This window comes from Micropterus salmoides, unplaced genomic scaffold (assembly GCF_014851395.1).
Source record: "Micropterus salmoides isolate LMB-PRFRI ecotype aquatic unplaced genomic scaffold, ASM1485139v1 Ms_hic_scaffold_22, whole genome shotgun sequence".
Classification (NCBI taxonomy): Eukaryota; Metazoa; Chordata; class Actinopteri; order Centrarchiformes; family Centrarchidae; genus Micropterus; species Micropterus salmoides.
In genome coordinates this window covers 5,353,495-5,374,873 of record NW_024041373.1, presented here as the reverse complement: position 1 = coordinate 5,374,873, position 21,379 = coordinate 5,353,495, and the positions used below count along the sequence as shown (strand labels likewise).

General features: G+C 41.3%; 2 protein-coding genes across 3 annotated transcripts in view; one reads left to right on the top strand and one right to left on the bottom strand.

Annotated features, from left to right (window-relative positions):
- Positions 1-183: 183 nt before the first annotated feature.
- kiaa1841 (KIAA1841 ortholog) lies at positions 184-13,399 on the top strand. 2 transcript variants are annotated; one of them, XM_038737701.1, is made up of 21 exons: positions 184-830; positions 2,334-2,485; positions 2,636-2,807; positions 3,835-3,934; positions 4,068-4,306; positions 4,533-4,591; positions 5,558-5,718; positions 5,927-6,013; positions 6,189-6,299; positions 6,409-6,532; positions 6,920-7,072; positions 7,512-7,654; positions 8,829-8,925; positions 9,046-9,078; positions 9,323-9,422; positions 10,758-10,843; positions 11,488-11,510; positions 11,917-11,990; positions 12,184-12,272; positions 12,464-12,546; positions 12,644-13,399. In XM_038737701.1, exons 2-21 carry the CDS (start codon positions 2,336-2,338, stop codon positions 12,678-12,680), a joined length of 2,121 nt encoding a protein of 706 aa, XP_038593629.1. In that variant the 5' UTR covers positions 184-830; positions 2,334-2,335; the 3' UTR covers positions 12,681-13,399. The 2 variants fall into 2 exon arrangements, with proteins under 2 accessions (XP_038593629.1, XP_038593628.1); XM_038737700.1 differs by having other exon boundaries at positions 3,832-3,934.
- Positions 13,400-15,290: 1,891 nt separating this feature from the next.
- xpo1b (exportin 1 (CRM1 homolog, yeast) b) overlaps positions 15,291-21,379 on the bottom strand; it is a 27,845-nt gene continuing 21,756 nt past the window's right edge. Inside the window, 7 exon segments of the mRNA XM_038737683.1 lie at positions 15,291-16,751; positions 17,643-17,739; positions 17,828-17,987; positions 18,121-18,255; positions 18,592-18,760; positions 20,229-20,423; positions 20,962-21,068. Of these exon segments, the coding sequence (XP_038593611.1) occupies positions 16,605-16,751; positions 17,643-17,739; positions 17,828-17,987; positions 18,121-18,255; positions 18,592-18,760; positions 20,229-20,423; positions 20,962-21,068 (1,010 nt within the window). The 3' untranslated portion in view covers positions 15,291-16,604.

The window sequence follows — 21,379 nt, the reverse complement described above, 5'->3', positions numbered from 1 at the left end:
TTGAAGTTTAAGCATAATTTAACGACAAGAGTGTTTACTTTGTTTAATTTTATTTTTATTGTAGTAATAATATTGTTAGTGTTAGACTTAGTTTTTTGAAGGCTTAAGGAAGATTTGTTGCAGAAACTCTGGATTTACGGCCGCCGTCTCCAAGCAACAGGACGCGTAACCTGCTGCAGTGCGACAGTGGGGACGAGTCAGCGTTGCAGATACAGACGGAGCCAACCAAAGAGCGTTTACCTCCCTGAATTATTTTAGGACTTGACCGACGTGTTTGTATTGTGACCGTGCAGCCCGTCGATAACATTTCCCCCGTGCTAATGGGCTTAAATATATATAGTTATCCGAAATGCTAGCTGAGTGGAGCTAATGTTGCCTTCAAGGACTACTGGGAAATATAGCATAAATGCCGTTGAGTTTGGAGGTTCATTCTTGACCTAGGTTTAGTACTTTGACAAAATATTCTGAACTCCCGCGACTTGACAACACTTGCCCATTTAGATAAGTGAGCACAATCGTTTATGGAGGTGTATACCTTATAATTTATTCTGACATTTTTTTGAAGAAAATGGCAGAACCCACCAACAACGGAGGAATACTATACAACTGACTGACACCGTTAATGGTGGTCGTGTGGCGCCTGTGCCGAGGAGTACCTGAAGGCAGCAGATCCAGTCCCGCAAAGTTAGCTAGCGTTAGCAATGGCTGCAGTTAGCCGGTAGGAGAAGACACCGCAGCATCAGCATCACCCACACACAATGACATAAAACAGACGCCGGCTTACTACAGTGTACGAGACGACGGGGAGGAATATTTCTGACACCAGATAAGTATGTTAACGATATGTTATCCTTCTTATTGTTAGAATTATGTGTAGGAATTATCTGATTGAATGTGACCTAAAAGCACCTGATGTTGATGCAGCAGGAGGAGGACAGAGGGACTCGGCCCGCGCTAGCATCTTTACTGATACTGCTAAGTTCTCTATTATATACTATGAATTTATATCATCCATCTGTATCAGCACATGTACGTAAAATGCACAAATCCTTCTCTTTGGCTGCTAACATTATCTCGGAGTACAGCTCTGCAGAGCCTTCAGGAGGATGTTATGACCAATCATTTTTTTTGGTGATGAAAAACAGTAATTTTGATATCTAGTGAATGACGCATTAACACAACCATCAGTCTCTAAACACAGTCCTATAAAAATCAATTCACATACAATTTATATTACTGTGAGACTACTTATTTTGATGCATGAAGCATTTGCTTGTTTATGTTAATAAAAACTATGGAACTTTAGAAAGTGAGGCTTACCCCCCACGAGCTAACTTACATTCTCTGTTGTGACTAGGGCCAGACAGTCCTCATTAATCAGTATCCACAATATGTAACTCTGATAATGTAATATTTTCTTGATGACTGCTATTGCTGTCACACCCCATTTCACTTGAGATAGGAGTGCTCTAGAAACAAAAGCATGCATAATTCGGATTTGGGCTGCAACTTGCTGTTAGTTTCATTATTGATCAATGTGGTGATTTTTAAATACATTCATCATTGGGGCTTTAAAATTTCATATAATAATTTTCTCTAATCCTTTGTTATGCCTGACCAAGAGTCTAAACACCCAAAATACTCAGTTTAATATCACATAAGACAAAAAACAGCAGCGAAGTTGACAAGTTGGAAAAAGAGAATGTTTATACTTCCTTCTTGAAAAAGAACTTAAATGATTATTAAAATAGTTGCCAATTAATTTTCTGTTGATTGACCAATCATTTTAGCTGTGATCTGGATATGAAGATCAGGCAGAAAGGTTAGTGATTGACAGATATGGGTTTTTCAATAGCCGATATTTAGAGAGCAGTGCAGCTGATGGATGATATATAATGCTGATATCAAAGTAAAGAAAGTCATGTACAATCTCATTATTCCATGTAGAGGACAATCTAATTTATATGGTTATCTTATCCAATAACTTGTTGCTTTAGATGGAATTTGTATTACTTAATGACATAGAAAAATACACTGGGTTATGCTATAGATTTAGAAAAGATGATGGTGACTTAGGAAGTTTAGGGCTCTAAACTTTCTTTTTCACCACCTTCCAAAACCACAGGGAGCGTTAACATCGTTCCACAGCAGCTACACTGACAAAGCTGATGTGTCTGCAGCCATTTTTCGTTTATTGGCCTTGTGAAAACAGGCATCCGTCGAGGCAGATTATCTCAAAATGCCAGATATCAGCCTCATTAATTGGTTTATTAATAAGATAGATGCATTCATTGTTTCTTATTGCCTTTTGTTTCTTGTCTCTGCCTCTGTAGAGATGAGCCGCTTCTGCTCAGACAACAACAACTTTCCCTATGACAACAATGTCCTGGTTTTGGACATGGTTCTGGGATCTCTGTGGGGAGTGCCTCAGCCTATAAACTGGGACAACGTAGCCAAGCTAGTTCCAGGATTTACTCCCAAGGAGGTAACTGAAATGCTGGGTAACTATGAATGCTTCCATCCATCCACCCCTTCATGTTTCCAGTCCCATTCATCAATCGTTCCATGGTTTAGTAACGTTAGGCTTGGCTTGCTGATGAATAAATAATACCTTGGCACTGATGTGATGTTTCAGTGTGCCCATCGATTTGAGGAGCTGAAGAGCACGGGAGGTTTTCCTCATGTGGACAACCAATGTAATGCCCTGACAGAAGGAAGGACCTCCCCTTCCGACGGCCTGTCCACGCTGCTGGACACTGGAGAGGTGGTGGAGACAGGAAGCAGCCAGAGCGCCAGCAAAGTTACAGGTAAGTTAGTGCCATCCTGAGTTATACAGATAACATTTTAATTTGGTCGGTTTAACCAACAAGAGTTGGGTACTGGCTCATCTGCATGTTCGTCGTCCTCATCGGGGTCTCGTCCCGACTGCAACTTCGCACAGCCATTGAAGTGGAGTGGACCAACACTCCACAGGCCACAGTCAACAACCTGATCAACTCTATGTGAAGGAGATGTGTTGCACTGCGTGAGGCAAATGGTGGTCACACCAGATACTTACTGGTTTCTGGACCCCCTAAATACAGTGAAACATTTTCCAGTGGCCTTATATTGTGGCCAGCCTCAGGCACACCTGTGCAATCCCCATGCTGTCTGATCAGCATGTGTAAAATGCCACACTTGTGAGGTGGATGGATTATCTCAGCAAAGGAGAAGTGCTCACTAACACAGATTTTGACGATTTGTGAACAATATTTGAGAGAAATAAATATTTAGGAGAAATATTTGTGTACATAGAGAAAGTCTTAGATCTTTGAGTTCAGCTCATGATGAATGGGGGCAAAAACAAAAGTGTTGCGTTTATAATTTTGTTCAGTGTAGATGGGATATAATGCTAATATATATAATCCCTACTGGTTTTCCATCATACTTTCATACTTTGGCCAGTATGGTCATGAAACTAAGATTAAATTCAGTTCTATGTGGATTTAAAAAGGTCTTAAATTGGCATAGGATGGCAAACTTATAACCTTGTTAACTTATAAGTTAAAGTTATAAGTTTGCCATCTAATTTTTTTTTGCAGCTTTTTACCTCACAGGAATCAGGAAGTTTCATTCTATCTAAAATGCATTAAGTTTTTTCATTTAATAATAGCTTGTCTCAAATGAAATAGAGTTAATTTGAACATTGTGACTATGGCTTTTTGCTTTGCAAGATGTAATCAGTTCAAGCAAACTCTGTTAACTGAAATGTTCTCAGGCTAGTAGAAAACATGGACTACTGTTTGATAACTGGGTTTTAGAGTATATTTACATTTGTTGTGCTGGTGTTAGCAGGGTCCAAATCGACAGGAGTCTCAGGAAGGGTTGGTGCTGTGGAGAAGAAAGAGAGAAGAGTCTCAGCAGAGGAGGATGACAAACCTCAGAAGCCACGAGAGTAAGTAATGAGAACCTTATATCAAAGATATTTTTTACTCACACCCTCTGTACTTTAAAGGTGGCTATAAAAATTTCTATGTTCTCGTATTTAAAATTGAATTTAACAGTCAGGTGTGTATTTTTTCCTACAGTCCCAACATGGTCATCCATGTGTGTGATGAGACAAAGAACCTGAAGCAGGACTTCACATGTCCCAGAGATCTTCTCATTAAAGAGATGCGTTACTTTGCGGAATACTTGTCTGTGGAGTCCCAGAGGTGGGAGGAGGTGGACATCTCCGTTCACTGTGACGTGCAGATTTTCGACTGGCTCATGAACTACGTCAGGAGGAACTCTGCAGGGGATGGAAGCAGGGACAAACCCCGGCTCGGTAAATCCTTGGAAAAACTGTTAAACAATAATAGATATCACATTAATACACATGGGAATGCCTGAGCTGTCACTTACACTTCCTGTTTGTGTAAATCTGTGGATGGTGCTTGATTTATTAGGAACTAAATGTGGTGTGTGTTTGGTGGGTTACTGGCTGTGTGTTCTGTGTTGTTTGTTGGTTGTGGGGTTAGCTTGGTTGGTCATGTGGTGTTTGTCGGTTACAGAGCCCAGCAATGTGATCTCAATCCTGATCTCCTCCGAGTTCTTGAAGATGGATACGTTAGTAAGTGTTGTGACGTGTGATGCTAGGTGTGGTGATGTGCTTCGGGCCTTTTGTTTTTCAAATGTAAAAAAATCAATTGATATGTGGCCTGGAAACAAACATGTTCCCAATAATATTTAATGGCAAATACACTGAAGCCTCAGAGTTGCCCAAAAAGTACTAGCAGCTTGCAAATTTGTGTATGTTTCAGAACTAATAATCTGTAATCTCTCCTAGTCCAGGAAAAACAAGAGGCCCATACATAGAGCTTTGTTAAATTTATGTTGCATGGATGTTAAGAGTGTAGATGTTATTTTGCCCCCCTGATTTATTTAGACAGTTTGCAAAAAATTTTCTCACCACTGCCGTACTTACTAGTGGTCGACCGATACGGGTTTTTTAATGGCCTATGCCGATATTTAGAGAACACGGTGGCTGGAGGCCGATATATAATGCCGATATCAAAACAAAGGAAAGTCTTGCATAATTCCATTATTCCATGCACAGTCTAATATTTATGGTTATCTGAGCCAGTAATGTGGTGTTGTTGTGTTGTTAGATGGATTTTATTAATTCATAAAATAGAAAAATACTCTGCGTTTTGCTGTAGATTTCAGAACATGACTGGTGTTTAAGAGAGAGCAGGGTACAGTTTGTCAGAAGTGACGTCATTCAACTGCATTATTCTCCACAATATAACAATATACAGTATATTTACGCTAGCCAGAAATGGTTTAGAGTAGATTTTAGATTTGATTTATCGACCTTGTGAGTGCAGGTATCGGCCAATGCCAGTTATCTTAAAATGCCAGATATCGGCCTGATTGATCGGTCTATCACTAGTACTTACTAAGGTGCTGTAAGAAGAACTCACATTGTGGCAATGATAAAGTAGTGTTTGATTAATAATTATGTAGGAGAATTTAAATAAAATGTTCCACCGCTGTAAAATGGTCTTATGAGTGGTATATGTTTGTCTGTGGTCAGGTGGAGGAGTGTATCCAGTACTGCCACAAACACATGAGCGCCATCGTGGCCACACCCTGCAACATGAACTGCATCAACAGCAACCTGGCAACGCGCATCGCCGACCTCTTCAACCACAATGAGGCGGACGACATCAGGGACAAAAAAGACAAGTTCAAAAGGTAACAAGATGGCAATGATAGATAAAGATAGTTGTTTTACAAGTCATTTGTCAAAGCATCTTGAATGTGATGTGACTTGTCCAAACAGTGTTCCAGGGAAAGTGAATGTGAATAAGTCACTGGGTTCATTTATGTTTCTATTTGTGGCAAAATGCAAAAGCAGTCAGTGCTAGAAATGCACATTTTTTATTTTATTTCCCCATCAAAGCAAATTGTTTCAGAAGAAAATTGAGCGTCTCTTCGATGCCAGCTGCCAGAGCCGAGATTCACCAGGAAACGGGTCGACTCTCTACAGGTGAGTAGCAGCAGTTAGCTTCTTAGTTTCTCCCTCCAAGCAGTGACTCACTGTTTAGGAACAGCCTTAATCACAACCTGTATCCGTGAGTGAGTTCACGAAGCTTCTCCTGCCTTGACATTTGATTTGTTCTCTCATTTTTAGTGCTTGTCTTACTATTTGTTTTCAATCCCAGGTGTGGTCTGTGCCTTAAACTGCTGACCAAAGACACAGAGAGGAAGATTTCTTGTGTTCCAGGGAAAATCAATGTCGATACTCGTGGAGAAATCATATATACACACACTAGGTATTATAGCAGCCATTCTATATGTCAGCAGTAATACACAGAAATATCCCATTGGCGTTTTTTAAGGGGTAAAGTCTTGATCACAATCTGTGTGTATTCGTGTGTGTAGACAGAAGAGCTGGGATGTGCATGAATACATCACTGGTCTGTATGAGGAGCTCAAGTCCTGGGTCCTGGTCTACTGGAGAATCTGGGGTACCATCAACCACCTCACCTGCTCCCGATGCCAACAGGTGTGTGTTTGTGTATTAGAGCTGCAACAACGATAATCAAATAATTGATTAGTTGTCAACTATTAAACTAATAACCAACTATTTTGGTATTCGATTAATTGCTTACAGTAATTTTTTTAAGATAAACTTTATGGACTAAACAACTTCTCGATTAATCGAGAAAATTGACAATGTAAATAATCGTTAGTTGCAGCCCTGCTGTCCTGTTGTGCATGCATGTGAGGTTATGGACGTGTATGAGCACTTAATGACACAGTATATTCAACCCTACCTAAAGAGTTTCAATTCAGTATGTGTTTGTGTGTGTGTGTGTGTGTGTGTGTGTGTGTGTGTGTGTGTGTGTGTGTGTGTGTGTGTGTGTGTGTGTGTGTGTGTGTGTGCGTATAGGTGTTTGTGTGTGCAGAGCTGACACATTGCAAGTACCACCCAGACTCTGTGCTGTACCCTGGCATGGGTACAGAGAAAGGCTGGCATGGTGCAGGAATCTATCCCTGCTGCAACCAGAGGGTTCTCCGCTTTGACCCCACCGGTATGCCCAAGGTATTGACACACACACTCACTTAACCTGTCAAATACATGCTTAAAATAACTGTTATTTTTATACTCAAAATCCTTTGCTCGACACTAAAGTCATGCAGATAAATAATCTGACCAGGGTGTTTCCATGCCCTCCACCCATCGCATTCTTTGATGGCTACTGACCCCGTTTATCCTCCATGGCTACAGAGAATGAATAAATGCAGCTCACAGTTCAGCCTAACACAGACACACAGGCACAAGCTAAACTGCTGCACAAAGAGACTGATCTACGATGAGCAGTAGAACCTCTATGTGTTTAATAATGCACTCTGCGATCACATGCTCTTTGTTAGTGATTTCTCGATTCATTGCTTGTCGTCCTACTTACACTTTTCAAGCTGCACGTTAAAGCTTCAGGAAAGCCTGATGAAGTTAAGCGTGACTGCGTTTGTGTGTTCAGGGCTGTAAGATGCGAGACCACATAGTGAACGTGCCTGACGAAGAGAACTGTGACGAGGTGGCCTCAGCCCAGACCAGAGTCCTTAATGACCTGCTGCTGCACAGAGACGCAGTGTGTTTGTCTAACACGCCACCTGCAGAGGGGTGAGCATGAGTGTGTGTAGATTGTTTGAAGATCTGGCAGTGTGTGTGTGTGTTATTCTTGGGCTTCAAAAGAAAAGACAACGGGAAGCTGGATGCACAAGCTCAGGGGTTTGGTGTTGGGTCAGACTGGCCGGAACTAAATGACCTCTGCAGGAGAACAGGTACGGAACTAAAATGCACCGCACAGGGGCTTGAAACAGTAAACGTCTCTGATGTAGTGGTGAAGGATCCATCCAACACAGCACCAGACAAAAAATCTCACCTGCTCCAGCCCTGAACTTCAAGACAATGTTTACTGGAGATGCAGAGAGCTCAGTCAGTACTGTCAGTACTGGACCAGTCTAAGCCTTGAGGGGACGTGGAAAAAGCTGCCCTGTGCTGATCTCACACCATCTACAGCAATGCCATCATCAGTGAGGAGATACTTACCTTCCTATGTGAGAGCTCAATCACAGGTTCTCCCAACCAGGACCATCCATTCACCCCTCTGTATGCTGCAAGACCCCTCAGCATCTGGAGTCATGAACAGCTCTAGCTCTCTTAAAGGGCTGTATGTTGCCAGACATGACAGAGTTGTAGCTGTGCAGATCCCGCATACAGAGAATAAGCACATCTATAAGCACACTGCTGACAGATCTGAGCGGTTTAACTCTCCTCCAGAAACCGTCTGTGGAATTGCTAGTACACCTGACATTATCACCGTCTACTTTACAGAAAAGAAGGTCAAAATGTATCATGTGACCATTTCTTTGACCTGTTTCTAGAAGAGTCATACAATGCCAGCTTATTGTTCTAGTTTTCGGCAGTTTTGGACATGCACACAGGCTGGTGGTACGTGGACTTTGCATTGGTGGGCTACACCAAACAAAGACCAAACAGCTGACAAAGTCCTGGTCCATGTCAGCGGTCATAGGGAGCATGTTTATATGGAGGATAGATGGAGGAGACGTTTTTTTTACCCTTGAAAACTGTACACCCATGATGAAGTGTGATCTGCTTGAATATCCTGGACTCTTCAGAAAATTAGATTTCAGATGAAATGTGACTGTATTGCAGAATCAAATAAAGTATAAAAATGTCCATATGCCAACATTTTACAGGGGCACTTGTTATGAAACAACGTCCAACAACGTCCCAATGAAATTCTGTTTGTTTGTGTTGGTATGTGTGTTAGTGCTGAGGAGAGTCCATCCAGTGCAGTAAAGGTTCAGGACGGTGACGTTCTCTTGGAGCCAACACTGCTGGGGCCTCCGAGAGGAGACGGCAGCACTGTAAGTCTCTCTCTCTCTCTAATTTTCTCTTGTTGGTACTTTTCTTCTTTGTGTCAATGTGTCTCTTCACCTGTGTCATATTTATGGTTCTGACTTAAACCATTTCTTCTTTTTTACCAGTTTTCCCTGTTGAAAAACTGGAGTCTGCAACTGGTAGGACTTTTCTCTTATGCACTTCATCACATCTTCTAATATTCTGGCATTGATCACTATGTTAGCCAGCTGTCTCCCGAATTACAAACACATCCAGGTACAAAGGAAAGCGTAAATGGTGCTTTTACTGAGATATGTTGTTAAATCAGTCGAATTTAAAGATTGCAGGTGCCAGCATCTAAAGTCAGTGTCATCAAAAAGCTGAGTTGTAATTGTCTAAAACTTGTGACCTTTGCCCTTCCAGAGGCAGCAGTCTCTCCTGTCAGAGGATGAGGAGTACACCACGGGGTCAGAGGTCACTGAAGATGAGGTGGGAGATGAAGAGGAGCTGTCCAAGAAACAAGGTGGAGAAGCTTTGTAGCTTTTTGTGACAGGTCTCATGTAGCGTATTAAACTGAAAAATGTATTATCAAAATAACTAAAATAATTTAACTTTCTGTTCTGAGTAATGAACTAGTCAGCTCTAATAGCAGCAGTGTTATAAGGTTACTTTGGAGATGTAATAGGTTACTGATTACAAGTTACCCTATTTAAAATAGAATAGCGGTGTAACAATTTCAATTACTTTTTCAATGTAATATAACTTATTGCATTTAATGACCTTTTTGAAATTTTAAAAGAACGTTTTCAAGCATTTCCGAAAGACAGCTTGAGAGGCAGTTTCACTGGCAGACAGGTGGCGCTGCGAATTTAAACACGAGAACCGGTCAGAAGCATCAAACTTTACTAAACGGCTGTGGCTGGACACGGCAAAGGAAGACACTGGGCACATGAAAAACAGGCAAAGCAACAAAAAGAATATTATTCAACATATAGTCGAGCTTTTTACAGAAAAAAAACCCCAACAGTTCTCTTCATTAGTAGTTTAACAGTTAAGTCGATAAAATGTTGTGAACAGATTCAACTATGACGGCGGTGGTGCTTTGCGTTTTCTACTCAAGCTGTTGAAAGAGAGGTGCGCTGCATGTCTGAAAGAAATAATAATAAGTCGATCTATTCACGTAATTAACAAGCTATTGCGATGTTTAATTGCAGGATCATAACTGTTCTCGTCATTACTATTGTAACAGGGTTTTTGACAGTTTAATTGCAGTTCTCATGATAAATCCTGTGTAATCAGAGAAACTTTTCGAGCAGTGAACAGCGATTGAAAGCAGTTATTACTGCAGTGATCGGGTGATAAGGATTCCAGAATATTAATTAAGTTATTCCTGAATATCAAAACAGTTATATGTATGGGGTGTTTCTTTTTCATTGTATTTGTTATTATTTTTTGTATTTTTATCATGTAACATATGATGCCTCGAGGTTATCATTTGCTGTGACGAATCACCCCTGACCTCATTATAAATGTCATGTTTATTTTCATTAAATGTTTCATTGAATTTTCGTTCCGTTGACCGCCACGCTATTTAATTTAAGCACCGCCACGGTGCTTAAATTAAATGATAAAAGTAAAATGAGGACACATAATGAAACATTCCTCTATTCATAGCACATCCCTACTGTTCCACCCTCACTTTACATTTTCATCCCGTTTATATTTAACATTGCGTTGTTGTTACCCTTCAGCCCTTTTTTAGGGATGGAGAAAAAAAAGCAGTTGCTCCCTTTGGCCAGCAGGTGGCGGCGGATGCCATCAACATGCTCATTCTGCTTCTTTCTTTTTCTGTTTCCAGCTGCTAAGAAGGCCAAGAAGACCCACAGACCTCTGAAAAAACAAGTGTCCTCTCCAAACTTCCAACGCAAAGACAAACCAGAGAAAGTGAGTCACTGGCTTCATTACTAAAGAGGAAAACTAGCCTTCTGGCTAACTCTGGAATATTTATGTACATGGATGCAAAGGCTGAAGTGTTCATTAACGTGCTCTGCCCCCTTTTAAATAAATAAATACACATTCAAAGCCCTCACTGGTGTAAAATCTTGCAGAATGCAACTTGAATTTCTAAAACCTTGTAACCTTGTGTTTTACTGTAACAGTGTGTATTATTTGCAGCTTGGGCATTAAATGATTTATTGAGATAGAAGGCTATACACTCACGGTGTTCACATTTTGTTTTAACAAGCAAAAATAAATCAGCTTCCATGAATTGGTGCTTACAGTTGACTCTAAATGATGTATTACTGCTCCAAAACCTCTATTTAAAGAGACATAGTCAAACATCATGTCCCTAAACATATCATGTACACTGCTTATTTATGGTTTCTGAACTGTCATTAGTTATTGTAGATTCAACCAGAAACATTTTAGCCTGTTTGTTTTTTATGCAGCATGTTTATGTTTTTTTTTAGTTTTATCTGGAGCTATAATAATGTTAGTTACTGCATATTCACACTTGAGTAGCAAACTTTAACTTTATACCTGCATTTTTGTGTTCTCTAACCTAAATCTGTTTTTCTCTCCATCAGTCCAGGGACAACACACCTTTCACGTGAGTTAATCTGCAAACACAAGATCATTTAAAATACTCTCATACCCATGCTTACATCTGCAGTGTCAGGTGAGGGTGGAAGTGTGGTTATGCTCGGCTTTTATTTGAATAAAACGTTTTCAAATATCTGGAATCTTACCTGCCACTTTTTAAATGTATCCAGTGCAGTTAATATTTATTTGACATTGTAAGGGATAAAACAGCGAATGAGTCTCAGTACTCGTGCATGCTGTTTGACCAAAAAAGGGATGGGAAAGCTTCACACTAACGTATTGCAACCGATAAAGGCCAGGGTTTGGGCCAACTGCCCTTTTCAGGATTCTGAAGAAGGTACTTTGCCTCATTATAATACATATGTGTCTTTTTTTTAAATTTGACACTGGTGCCTGTGGTGTGTGTTTTGTAGCGTGAGTGTCCAGAAAAGCAAGTGGGACAGTTCTCGCTCCATGCGATACAACCAGGACGCTCAGAGGGAAGAAGGTAAAGGAGGACTCTACTGGAACTGAATGTTATTAATACTATTTTTAGTCATATCAAGTATAAACCACCCATTCAGTTCCCATTCTTATAGTCGCTCTGATTTTACTCTTTAATTCTTACAGTTACTATCCTTAGTTTTACATCAAGTTCTGTGTTTTTAGTCTTTGTTATAATTTTTGTCTTTATGAACCAGACCAGCGTCGCATGGTAGAGATCATCAGCCACCTGACTAAGATGAGGTTTGGAGACCAGGAACAGAGCAAATCTAAGGATATTAAAGAGGCAAGTATCTGTTCATGTACATTCAGAATGGTATTTAGTGTCAGGATGCAGGGAATGTATGATTTACTTATTTAACATCATGTTGTTACGATTGGGGTTGAGCTGTCAGCTCTCCTGGTCTAGTTTTTGCAGCTGCTGGATTGTTTTTATACTGGATAATCTGTGTGTGTGTGTTTGTTTTTGCTGATCAGCCTACAGGGGGAATCTACTCCAGACTGGAAGCCCAATTTAAAGGAGCCTCTCAAGCCAGACAGACTTCAGAGAAGATACCCAGGTGCTCTTTGTGGGCACTCACACACTCACACACTCACACACCCCTCTTCATGTCCCATTCGATAACTGACCTTGTTCTTCTTTCTCTGGCTCTGTAGATCAAAAATACGCTATGCTCAAATCCGAACAACATAAAGGACTTGATGGGAAAGAGGCCGCTGAGCTGCTTAAGAGACGAGCGTGAAAACTGACGAAGAGCTCACGTAGAGTCAAGAGAACAAAGAGGAAGAGGCGAGATCCTTCTGTGAGGGCTCAGTACAACAAAACACCTTCTTACTGGCAGCCCCTCTAGCACGGCCACCACTTATAACCCAGCTATGGACTCAAGCTCACCCCCTTGTCAGTCCTGTTCCTACCCTCTTTGCTTAACTCAGGTGACTATGTATGAATCACCATCAACTGCATCCTATGTCGCTCAGATAGCTATTTATTTGTGCAGCTGTGCTCAGTCCTTGAAAAACAAGGGAGGAGAACTCTGGATCTGGATCCTCTCAGCGTGTCTTCAGAATTTATTTTTGGAGAAGTGGGGGATTCCTACAAAGGACAACATAAGAAGCGCTAGTTTATTCTTTTCCGACCGTCACCTTACCCGATGATCTGAATTACGTGGATCCAGTGAAGTCCACACTTACAGGACTAAGAAAATAGTTTACGAGAGAAAGAAATTCTGCTAAAGACCAGGTAGGGAAGTTTACTGCTTCAGTCACAGAACATTAAATTAACTCTGTATTAGCATTAATTGTCTTCTGTGGTGAAGCCCAGTTCTGGTAGACATGTAGTTATAGCCATTCCTCTGTCCTGGAATGTGACCATACTGTACAACACTGGGACCAATAAAACATGAATGACACTGAGCTGCTCTGAGGTTTTTCTGTTTACTGTCCACTGGGTGGCAGTATATCTCCTTGTGGGAGTAAACTGGCCTCTCAACAATCAACTTTGCCCCAGTTTGATCACAACCTGTCGCCTCTGCTCCAGCTTACTGCCGGGTGATATCAACAAATGATTTTATTATACTGATTGTACTCCTTTCACAGTTTTCAGTCATTAGAGGGGGTGGGGGGCAAAAGGCTAAAAGAGGCCTGTTGATATTGTAGAAACAGTGTGAAGGTCCTGGGTAAAGGAAGGGCCGGTATGTGGCGCTGGGTGCAAGGCCAACCATCATCTCTGTTTGAGAGGCACTGACTGGTGTGGGCGCTAACCTGGCTCTTCCTGTTTAACTTTCTCATTGGGGTATTAATAACCCTGCCTGCCCACAGCGTAGACACAGAGCAGGGTGTAAGAGGGCGTAGAGCTGGCTTTTCATTTTTTGGTTGGGTGGGCGGGGGTTACCCCAGCTGTTGCCTCTTCTCCTCGACAGCGGATGCCCAGGATGACTGAGGATATCTGGGTCAGGGAGGGGGGTTCAATTACAGCCGGACTGAATTTTGGTCCCAGAGATGATCAGATATTAAAGCATCAAAGCAAAAACATAAACTAGTAATACTCCAGAGGAAAGAGATGCTGACTCCATGAAAAGGCTCCAAACCCCTGTAAAAATAAAACTGTATGAATATCAGCAAAAGCCTTCCTGCACAGACGTGTTAGAAATAAGGATCTGCAGCCATAACACATGGCCACTGTCCAGGTTTAACATAAAAACACTGTCAAGTCCCACAGCTGACACACCTGACTGTCATAGCCAGCACTTAGTTCCAACAGCTTCCTCTCGGGTTGCGTCACAGCTGACTGCTGGCTGCTGGGATTGCATCAGGCGAGTGTTTCAACTTTCAGCGGCAGGGCGTCATCACAACCTTTAATGTCATACCAGTATGTTAACAGGGATTAGTGGCAGGGTCCGCTTACACGGCCCCAACCTTGGCCAAATATGTCTTAGCGGAAATGGCCATAGGCCAGTGTGACAGATGATAGCCGCCATCATCATCATCTACCTTTCCTTTTAGGATTTATGTCAATGTGTTTGTGTGGAAGGGATTGAAGGAGAAGTGGGTTTGAGACATTTCCAAGTCAATACCAGTAGAGATGATACTACATGAGAGAAACCTCTGATGACCAGTTTACACTGTTGAAGCTATTTTTTATGCTTGGGATGAGGCACTGCTAAATTTAGCTATTACGGACCAGCATATTCTATTGTTTTAAGCATGCATACACTAAGGATTTTAAACAGAATAGGGCTGTACAGAAGATGGGTAAAGTCTGAATTTTAATGACAGTATGGTAAAAAAAAAAAGAATTCAGTGCAGTTACTACACACAAAACCTCCAATGAAATGTAATAATAATTTTACGGTCCGTCAGAGGAAGCTACATCCCAAACAATACAGAAGTACAGTAAACGTTTCCTCCTGTTCACTCTGTCAATGTGGATAAATGCCACAAATATAAACTGTAACATTATATTTCCATTTCTCAGGACCAGAAACCCACATTTTCAGCAACACCAGCCAACATGTTATCAATTCATCTGGTCCAAACTGCTCAGACTGCAGGGTTTGGCTTTCACAGAAAGAACAGTGAAGAACTAGTTCAAACTATACATTAAATTGTGTTTCTGTTGTCTTGGCTCAAGATCCTTAAAACATACTTCTATACAAAATATTTTTTTGTGTTACATCACAGTGAAGTAACAAACAAAACAAATTTAGTGGAGGGGCAATTTTAACTTTTTTAGTTAATAAAAAAACATAAATTCCTGTAAAATGGGTCTCTGTTGTGGAATGATGAAATCTGAGCAAAGGCAAAGTTATAAAATTCTCAACTTTAATCAGTTCAAAAAGTTCACAACAAATTTAACACCTTGAGAAGGGAAATTTGCCATAAGAGATTGGGTACTTATTTGGATTTATACATTCCTTTCCTAATTAAACTCGTTGGCAATTCATTTTGCTCTCTGGACAAAAAGCCTTTTGTTTATTTGGACAGAACTCAAACAGATACAAATGAAAAATGCAAAAATACAAAATTAAATGTAAACCCAGTTTTATTTTTCATTTTGCTCTAAAAGGTAGTGTCTTGAAGCACTACTGCATGGTAAACAACCTAAATTAGTACAATTCAAAATCTTCAAAGCCATCTGAGTTATACAGGAGTTATAAAGATGCAACCAACTAGGAACCCATAAATACCTCCGCCACTTCCTTAAAACATCCCATTAATGAAAGCTCACAAATGAGCAACAATCCTCTTAGAGGAAAACAAAACGCTGATGTCGACTAGGCGACAGCACACACGCGCACACACCCACAACAAAATGAAACAATAGAATAAAAGGAAAAAAATGTTCCCATGGTATTAAAGATGCTATACAATTGGGATGATATGCACATATTCGGTTTTGCTTTCCCTAAAAAAAAAAAAAAAAAAAAAAAAAAAAAAAACCCTCCTGCCAGCAACATTTATTTTTTTTTTAGGTGAAGCACAACTCATGAGCAACAGATGCTGATGCATGAAGCAGCATCTCTCGACCTTCATTCAGTATCAGTTAGATTCACATTCTCCCACAATGCTGTGGGGCACCAAAGAAGCGGTGCGCTCTCCCCGAAAAGACCACTTGCTGTCTGTCACACCACAGGTCTAGAAGCCTCTATGCTGACTTGACAGATATGCTGTTTTTAAACAAAAACCCTGCTCAGACTGTAATTTTTTTTACATAAAAAAAAGGGAAGACCTTGGGAAAAAAAGACATCATGAAGGGGTGGGGTAAACAGAACAAAAACAAGATGGTTATGGTGTCCTAATTGTTACAACATCATCATGCAGGTCTTGAAATGGGCCAGAGACCAACAAAACATAAGCTTAGATTAACAGTTCTGGAAAGATGTTACACAAAAAGTCTCCATACAAAACGCAGATTATGTAAAAAGGGCCACAGGGTGACGCGGTAATCATTTACATATTGTTGGCATTGTTTTGGTCAACAAACATCCAATGGGACGGCCTGCTCTGCAGAGGGTGAGCGGCCTCCCACCACACTCAAGTGCCTCTCTCTGGTTTTGTTGTGGTTAGGGTTTATTTATTTGTTTGTTTGGAGTACTGTACAGTTCGGTGGAGCTGCGGCTCAGTCACACATCTCCTCGGGGATCTCGTGAGGGTTGAGGATGCCCGGCACTGACATCTGGATCTTGTGTTTCTCCTCCTGGGCCTGACGAAGCGATGCCTCCCTCTCCTCCAGGAACAGGTCTGAGGTGTCCTCGCCTGCAAACTCCTGGAACAGCAGCAGAGAACAAGAGAAACACTGCAGTCAGCTCCATCCATCCACTTAACCTGCTGCAGGACCCTGACAGGGGCAGCAACTAATGATTATTTTCATTATAATTCATCTGTCAATTCTTTTTTATAGTTAATGGATTAGTCCAAAAAAAACAAAACAAACAAAAACAGTCAGAACTGTAAAAAACCTGTCCAAATTTCTGGTCAGAATGAACTGATTAGCTAAATTGTTTACAATAATTTTATTTGCTGATCCTGTAATCGATTAACTAACTTATTGTTTCAGCCCTGATCCGGACTCTCAAAAGCTCAGTTTCATCTTTTATTTCAAGATTATAGTCTAAAAAAATACCCACCAAAAATCTATTTAGCCTGAAAATTGGACCCGTCAGTAGAACAGAGAACACTGAGCATGTCCTGTGGTGACTTTACACCATCACCGTCACTATCATACACAGTTTCGCAATAATAATAAGCTGGCATAGCAGCCACAAACCTCCTATATACTTAGAAGGACAACCTGGCCATGCAGGAATATGTTATTTCTGGAAACAACAGCTAAGCAGCTAACTATGTAGTGCCTGATAACCTCTGTGTCAAGAGACAAAGCCCACGCTGCACACACAACAAACAGTTTAGTTTTAGTTCACAGCTTGTCTGCAAACAAATACACATGGACGGACTTTCAAATACATTACATTAAATTCACACTTAGCATAACCACTGATCTGTGTGCATGTGTCTTGTTTTGCCCCAGATAGGAGCCATGTGGCTGTATTAATGCCAAACAATGGCTGAAAAACAACAACAAATCCTGACACCTATAGTAACTCAAGCTGTGTGACTGAGTAGAACATACATGACCTGCGCAGTCGGACAACCTCACCTTTATCTGGACGAGGAAGTCCCTTAGGTGCTCCTTGAAGGCAGGAATGTCCTGGTTTAAGCTGAACAGCCCGGTCACAAACACCTTCACCTGGGCACTAACACAAACAAAGGCACGCAGGGATGATAAATGTGGATTTTACTAAAACAGACATTGTGTGTGTGTTCATGTGCGCGCATACTCACTCCTGTAGGTGAGGGAAAGCAGTCTTGAGCAGGTTGGCCACGTATTCCTGGATGAACACCTGGTTGTTGGTGGGGCTGGCAGGGTTTAGCACTGTAGTGATCTTCCCCTCCTCCACCAGGTTGAACATGTAGGCCAGGATGGACGCATGCATCGTCAGGCCTGCAGCATGCACACCACACACACACACACACACACACACACACACCTTTTTACTAGAGAAACTTTATTTATCTTTAATCAAGTGATCTCTCTTTCCCGCTGGGGACCCCACAGCTCACGTGTGTAAACTCACCAGCGGTATGTGATGTGTCGGTGACCACAGAGAAGATGTGTTGTAGGATATCACAGAAGTACGTCTGATAGAAACTCTGAGCGGCTGCTTCCTCCTGGGCCACATTCTGCAGCAACGTGTACAGAATCTGCAGACCTGGGTGAGCACAAACAGAAATACGACTTCAGCTTCATACACATTGCTCAGTTCAACACTTCCTCGCAAAAGTTACACTGTACATTATGTGTATTTTAGCATAATCTGAAAGGTAAACATGAGTCCGAGCTTCGGAACATTGCTGAGATACCAGAGTATCAGAGTGCACCTGCAGTGTCAGTGTTTTTTGCTTAGATTATTCCCAATTGTCCCAGTGTCCTCATGACATGAGGAAACACAGCACCCGGATTGTTTTACATAATTCAGTAGTCATGCTCTAGGCATTTTTGGTCAATATGAAGATGTAGTATGGTGTGTGTGTGTTAGCAGCCTTACCAGTATCAGCCACATTCCTCATAGTGTGTTTGAAGGCCCAGATGATAGAGTCCAGCACAAGTTTGAACTGGGCAGGGGGTATGGCGAGGAATGCAGGGAAGCAGTGAGAGTTTACAGCTTGGAGCAAGTAGAAGAAGTGGGTCCTGTGTTCTGGAAACTCCTCAAAGTTCTAGCAGAAAAACACAATATGTTTACTCCTACTATAGAATTTGAGTTGCTCCATATGGGTCCAATTAACTCAATGTTCACAAGCCAGAATAGGCACTTTGGGAGGGTTGTCCCCCTTGTTTATTGTTTCCGGTTGATTTTCTTCTCTTGCTCGTTGCTCTTACTGTGCAGCCTCTACAGTCCAGATGAGACAAGATCTGAATTGCTTTCAGTTATTACCATGGGCTCAAATGAGTTTAATAAACTGTGAGTCGTGCTTTTTAGTGTACTTTCTGTGCCCAGGGTTTTGTCTCTCAGGTGACTACTACTCAGGTCTAAAAACAACAACAATTTTGTCCTAGAAAGATGCTAGAACTGAACATTAGACAAAAGTAATAAGTAAAGCACAGTGCTAAGCTAAGATGCATTAATTCAGTTATTTATTTACACTTCATTGTGCCGCCCCTCTACTTCTGAAACCAAACCTACACCCTTGAACTTAAAGGCGAGATTAATATCATATACTGAAATCAATTAGTGATACATTTCTTTCAAGTGGAGTATGACCAGTCTGAGATAGATATGGTCTTACTGTACTGAGCATAATCAGATACATATTTTAGGTTCAAGGTTGGATTGGGGAAAGCAGGCACAGCTCTGGGGTCCAAACCACATTTCTGCGCCAGGGGCCCCCAGTTCTCTCTTTTTTTCCCCTCCTTCAAACATGAAAAATAGTACATAGGAAACTTTCTCCAAAGGCTGTCTGCAGGTTTCATGAACATCAACATGCAGTTGAGAATACCTGAACAACATTATTTCCCCAGCAACCTATTTTTTATGCTGTAGTTTTCCACCGGCAGTTCATACACACTGCAAATATCACAGATCCTCTGATCAGGTTTTGTGGAAATTGAAAGCCATGACTGGAAACAGCTACAGACAAACCCTCTCATCTAGAATGACTGAACTACCAATGAAATAAGACTATATGGAGCAACAGATCTTTACTTTGAGACCATACATATGCATGAGCTATATGTAAAATAGATATAAGATGTTGGTTCTAACAATGCCCATCATGTCAAAGCACACAAACAGACCCAGTCCAATACAGCACTGTGATGAACAGACTGCTGTGAAGGCCACATATAGAGAGCTTATCTATGCGCAACTGAAACCCGTTAATTCAAACATTTTCTTGATGACAAAGGTGCTTCGTTGCCTACTGTACTGAAAGTGTTTAGATTTTCACTGAAGCAGTGAAACATCTGCCATATGTCCATTAAATTAGATTAGTGCTAATTAATGTCCATTATCACATATCAGAAACAGACCACTGACCACAGTCTGTATCACATGGTGAATAACAAATACCCACAAATCAGTACAGTAAACCAAACTGTGTGCACCTGTTTTTGATTGATCATCAGTCCACTTAGAATCTTAACTGCCAGATTACAAACTGCGTCCAGTTGATCATAGTGCTTTACCTTGTTGATCATGTTTAGGGTGCACTCGAAGACGGCATCAAAGATCTGTGGTATCTCGCTGGTGATGTGTCCCCCCAGCTTGTTGACGATGGTTGCCATGGTGCTGAGGACCTCGGGCTCACGGGCAGCGGGGACATTGCGCTGGTAGTCGATGAGGACGGCGTCCAGCAGCGGTGGAACAAAGTTTTCCCCTACCTAGAATACAACAACAGAAGGGTCAGCACTGATCAACACGCAAACTACAGAGGAGGAAAAAACAGGAGCATCCACCTTTGAAGACAGGTGCTGACAAGAAATTTAAGTCTTCCTGGTACATTACAACAGTGCAGCTATCATTTTAGCATAAACTCTGACACATTATGAATATTTATTGTTATGCAGATAACAACACAGCTGAGGGCAGAGGAAATAAAATCTTTGTGTTTGATCTAAAAATACCAACTGGATTAGTTCTACCTCTGTTCTACTGTCAACTGTTTCATTGAGTGCCAGTGTGTACTATCTCCTGAGGACACAAGAGTAAAAATATATCACTGCTGTTTGCTGAAGACCACATTAAATTCACAAAATAGAAATGCAAATCGTATATAACAAACCGCTTTATTCAAAAAGTTACAGAGTTTTTAGATAGCAAGAGTTAAATGTTCATCAACCCAAAACAGGCCTATGGTCACCAGACAACTTTAGAAATTTTTAGGTTTTCATTTCTGAGGATTTCAGAGTGACTTCTCACCATCTGTGGGTCATTTGATCGGCTGACCCAGCCTGAGATCAGTTTCAGTGTCTCTCGTTTCACTGTTCTCATACTCCGGATCAAGGGCTGTTTTGTCACCATCTCACCTGGAACACAAAGGGGACACACATACTGAAGGTACAGCGTGAAGAAAATTTTGCACAGGGCACCGAGAAGAGCGCTTTGCGCTTTGAGTGTGTAGCTCAAACAAAACTTGACTACGATGCGCGGACATTTGCAGACCTGTGCATCAAATAAATGCTGACTGGTTGAGCAGGAAAGGGTCTGCAGGGGTGTGCGTCGGGGTCTCCTCTTGTTTGATGTACATTCTGGTTTAGTAAATGCTACATTGCTCCCCAGAATACTTTTGGTAAAGCAGTGAGATGATAGAGACTGAGGTGCTGCAGCTCTTCCTTTA

What these genes read in the sequence shown, in the direction of transcription:
- kiaa1841 (XM_038737700.1), top strand. Translation starts at nt 2,336, where the DNA reads ATGAGCCGCTTCTGCTCAGACAACAACAACTTTCCCTATGACAACAAT. An exon ending in GAGCGCCAGCAAAGTTACAG is followed by an intron (nt 2,808 to 3,831) that starts GTAAGTTAGTGC and finishes TGCTGGTGTTAG; the next exon opens with CAGGGTCCAAATCGACAGGA. An exon ending in CAGGGACAAACCCCGGCTCG is followed by an intron (nt 4,307 to 4,532) that starts GTAAATCCTTGG and finishes TGTCGGTTACAG; the next exon opens with AGCCCAGCAATGTGATCTCA.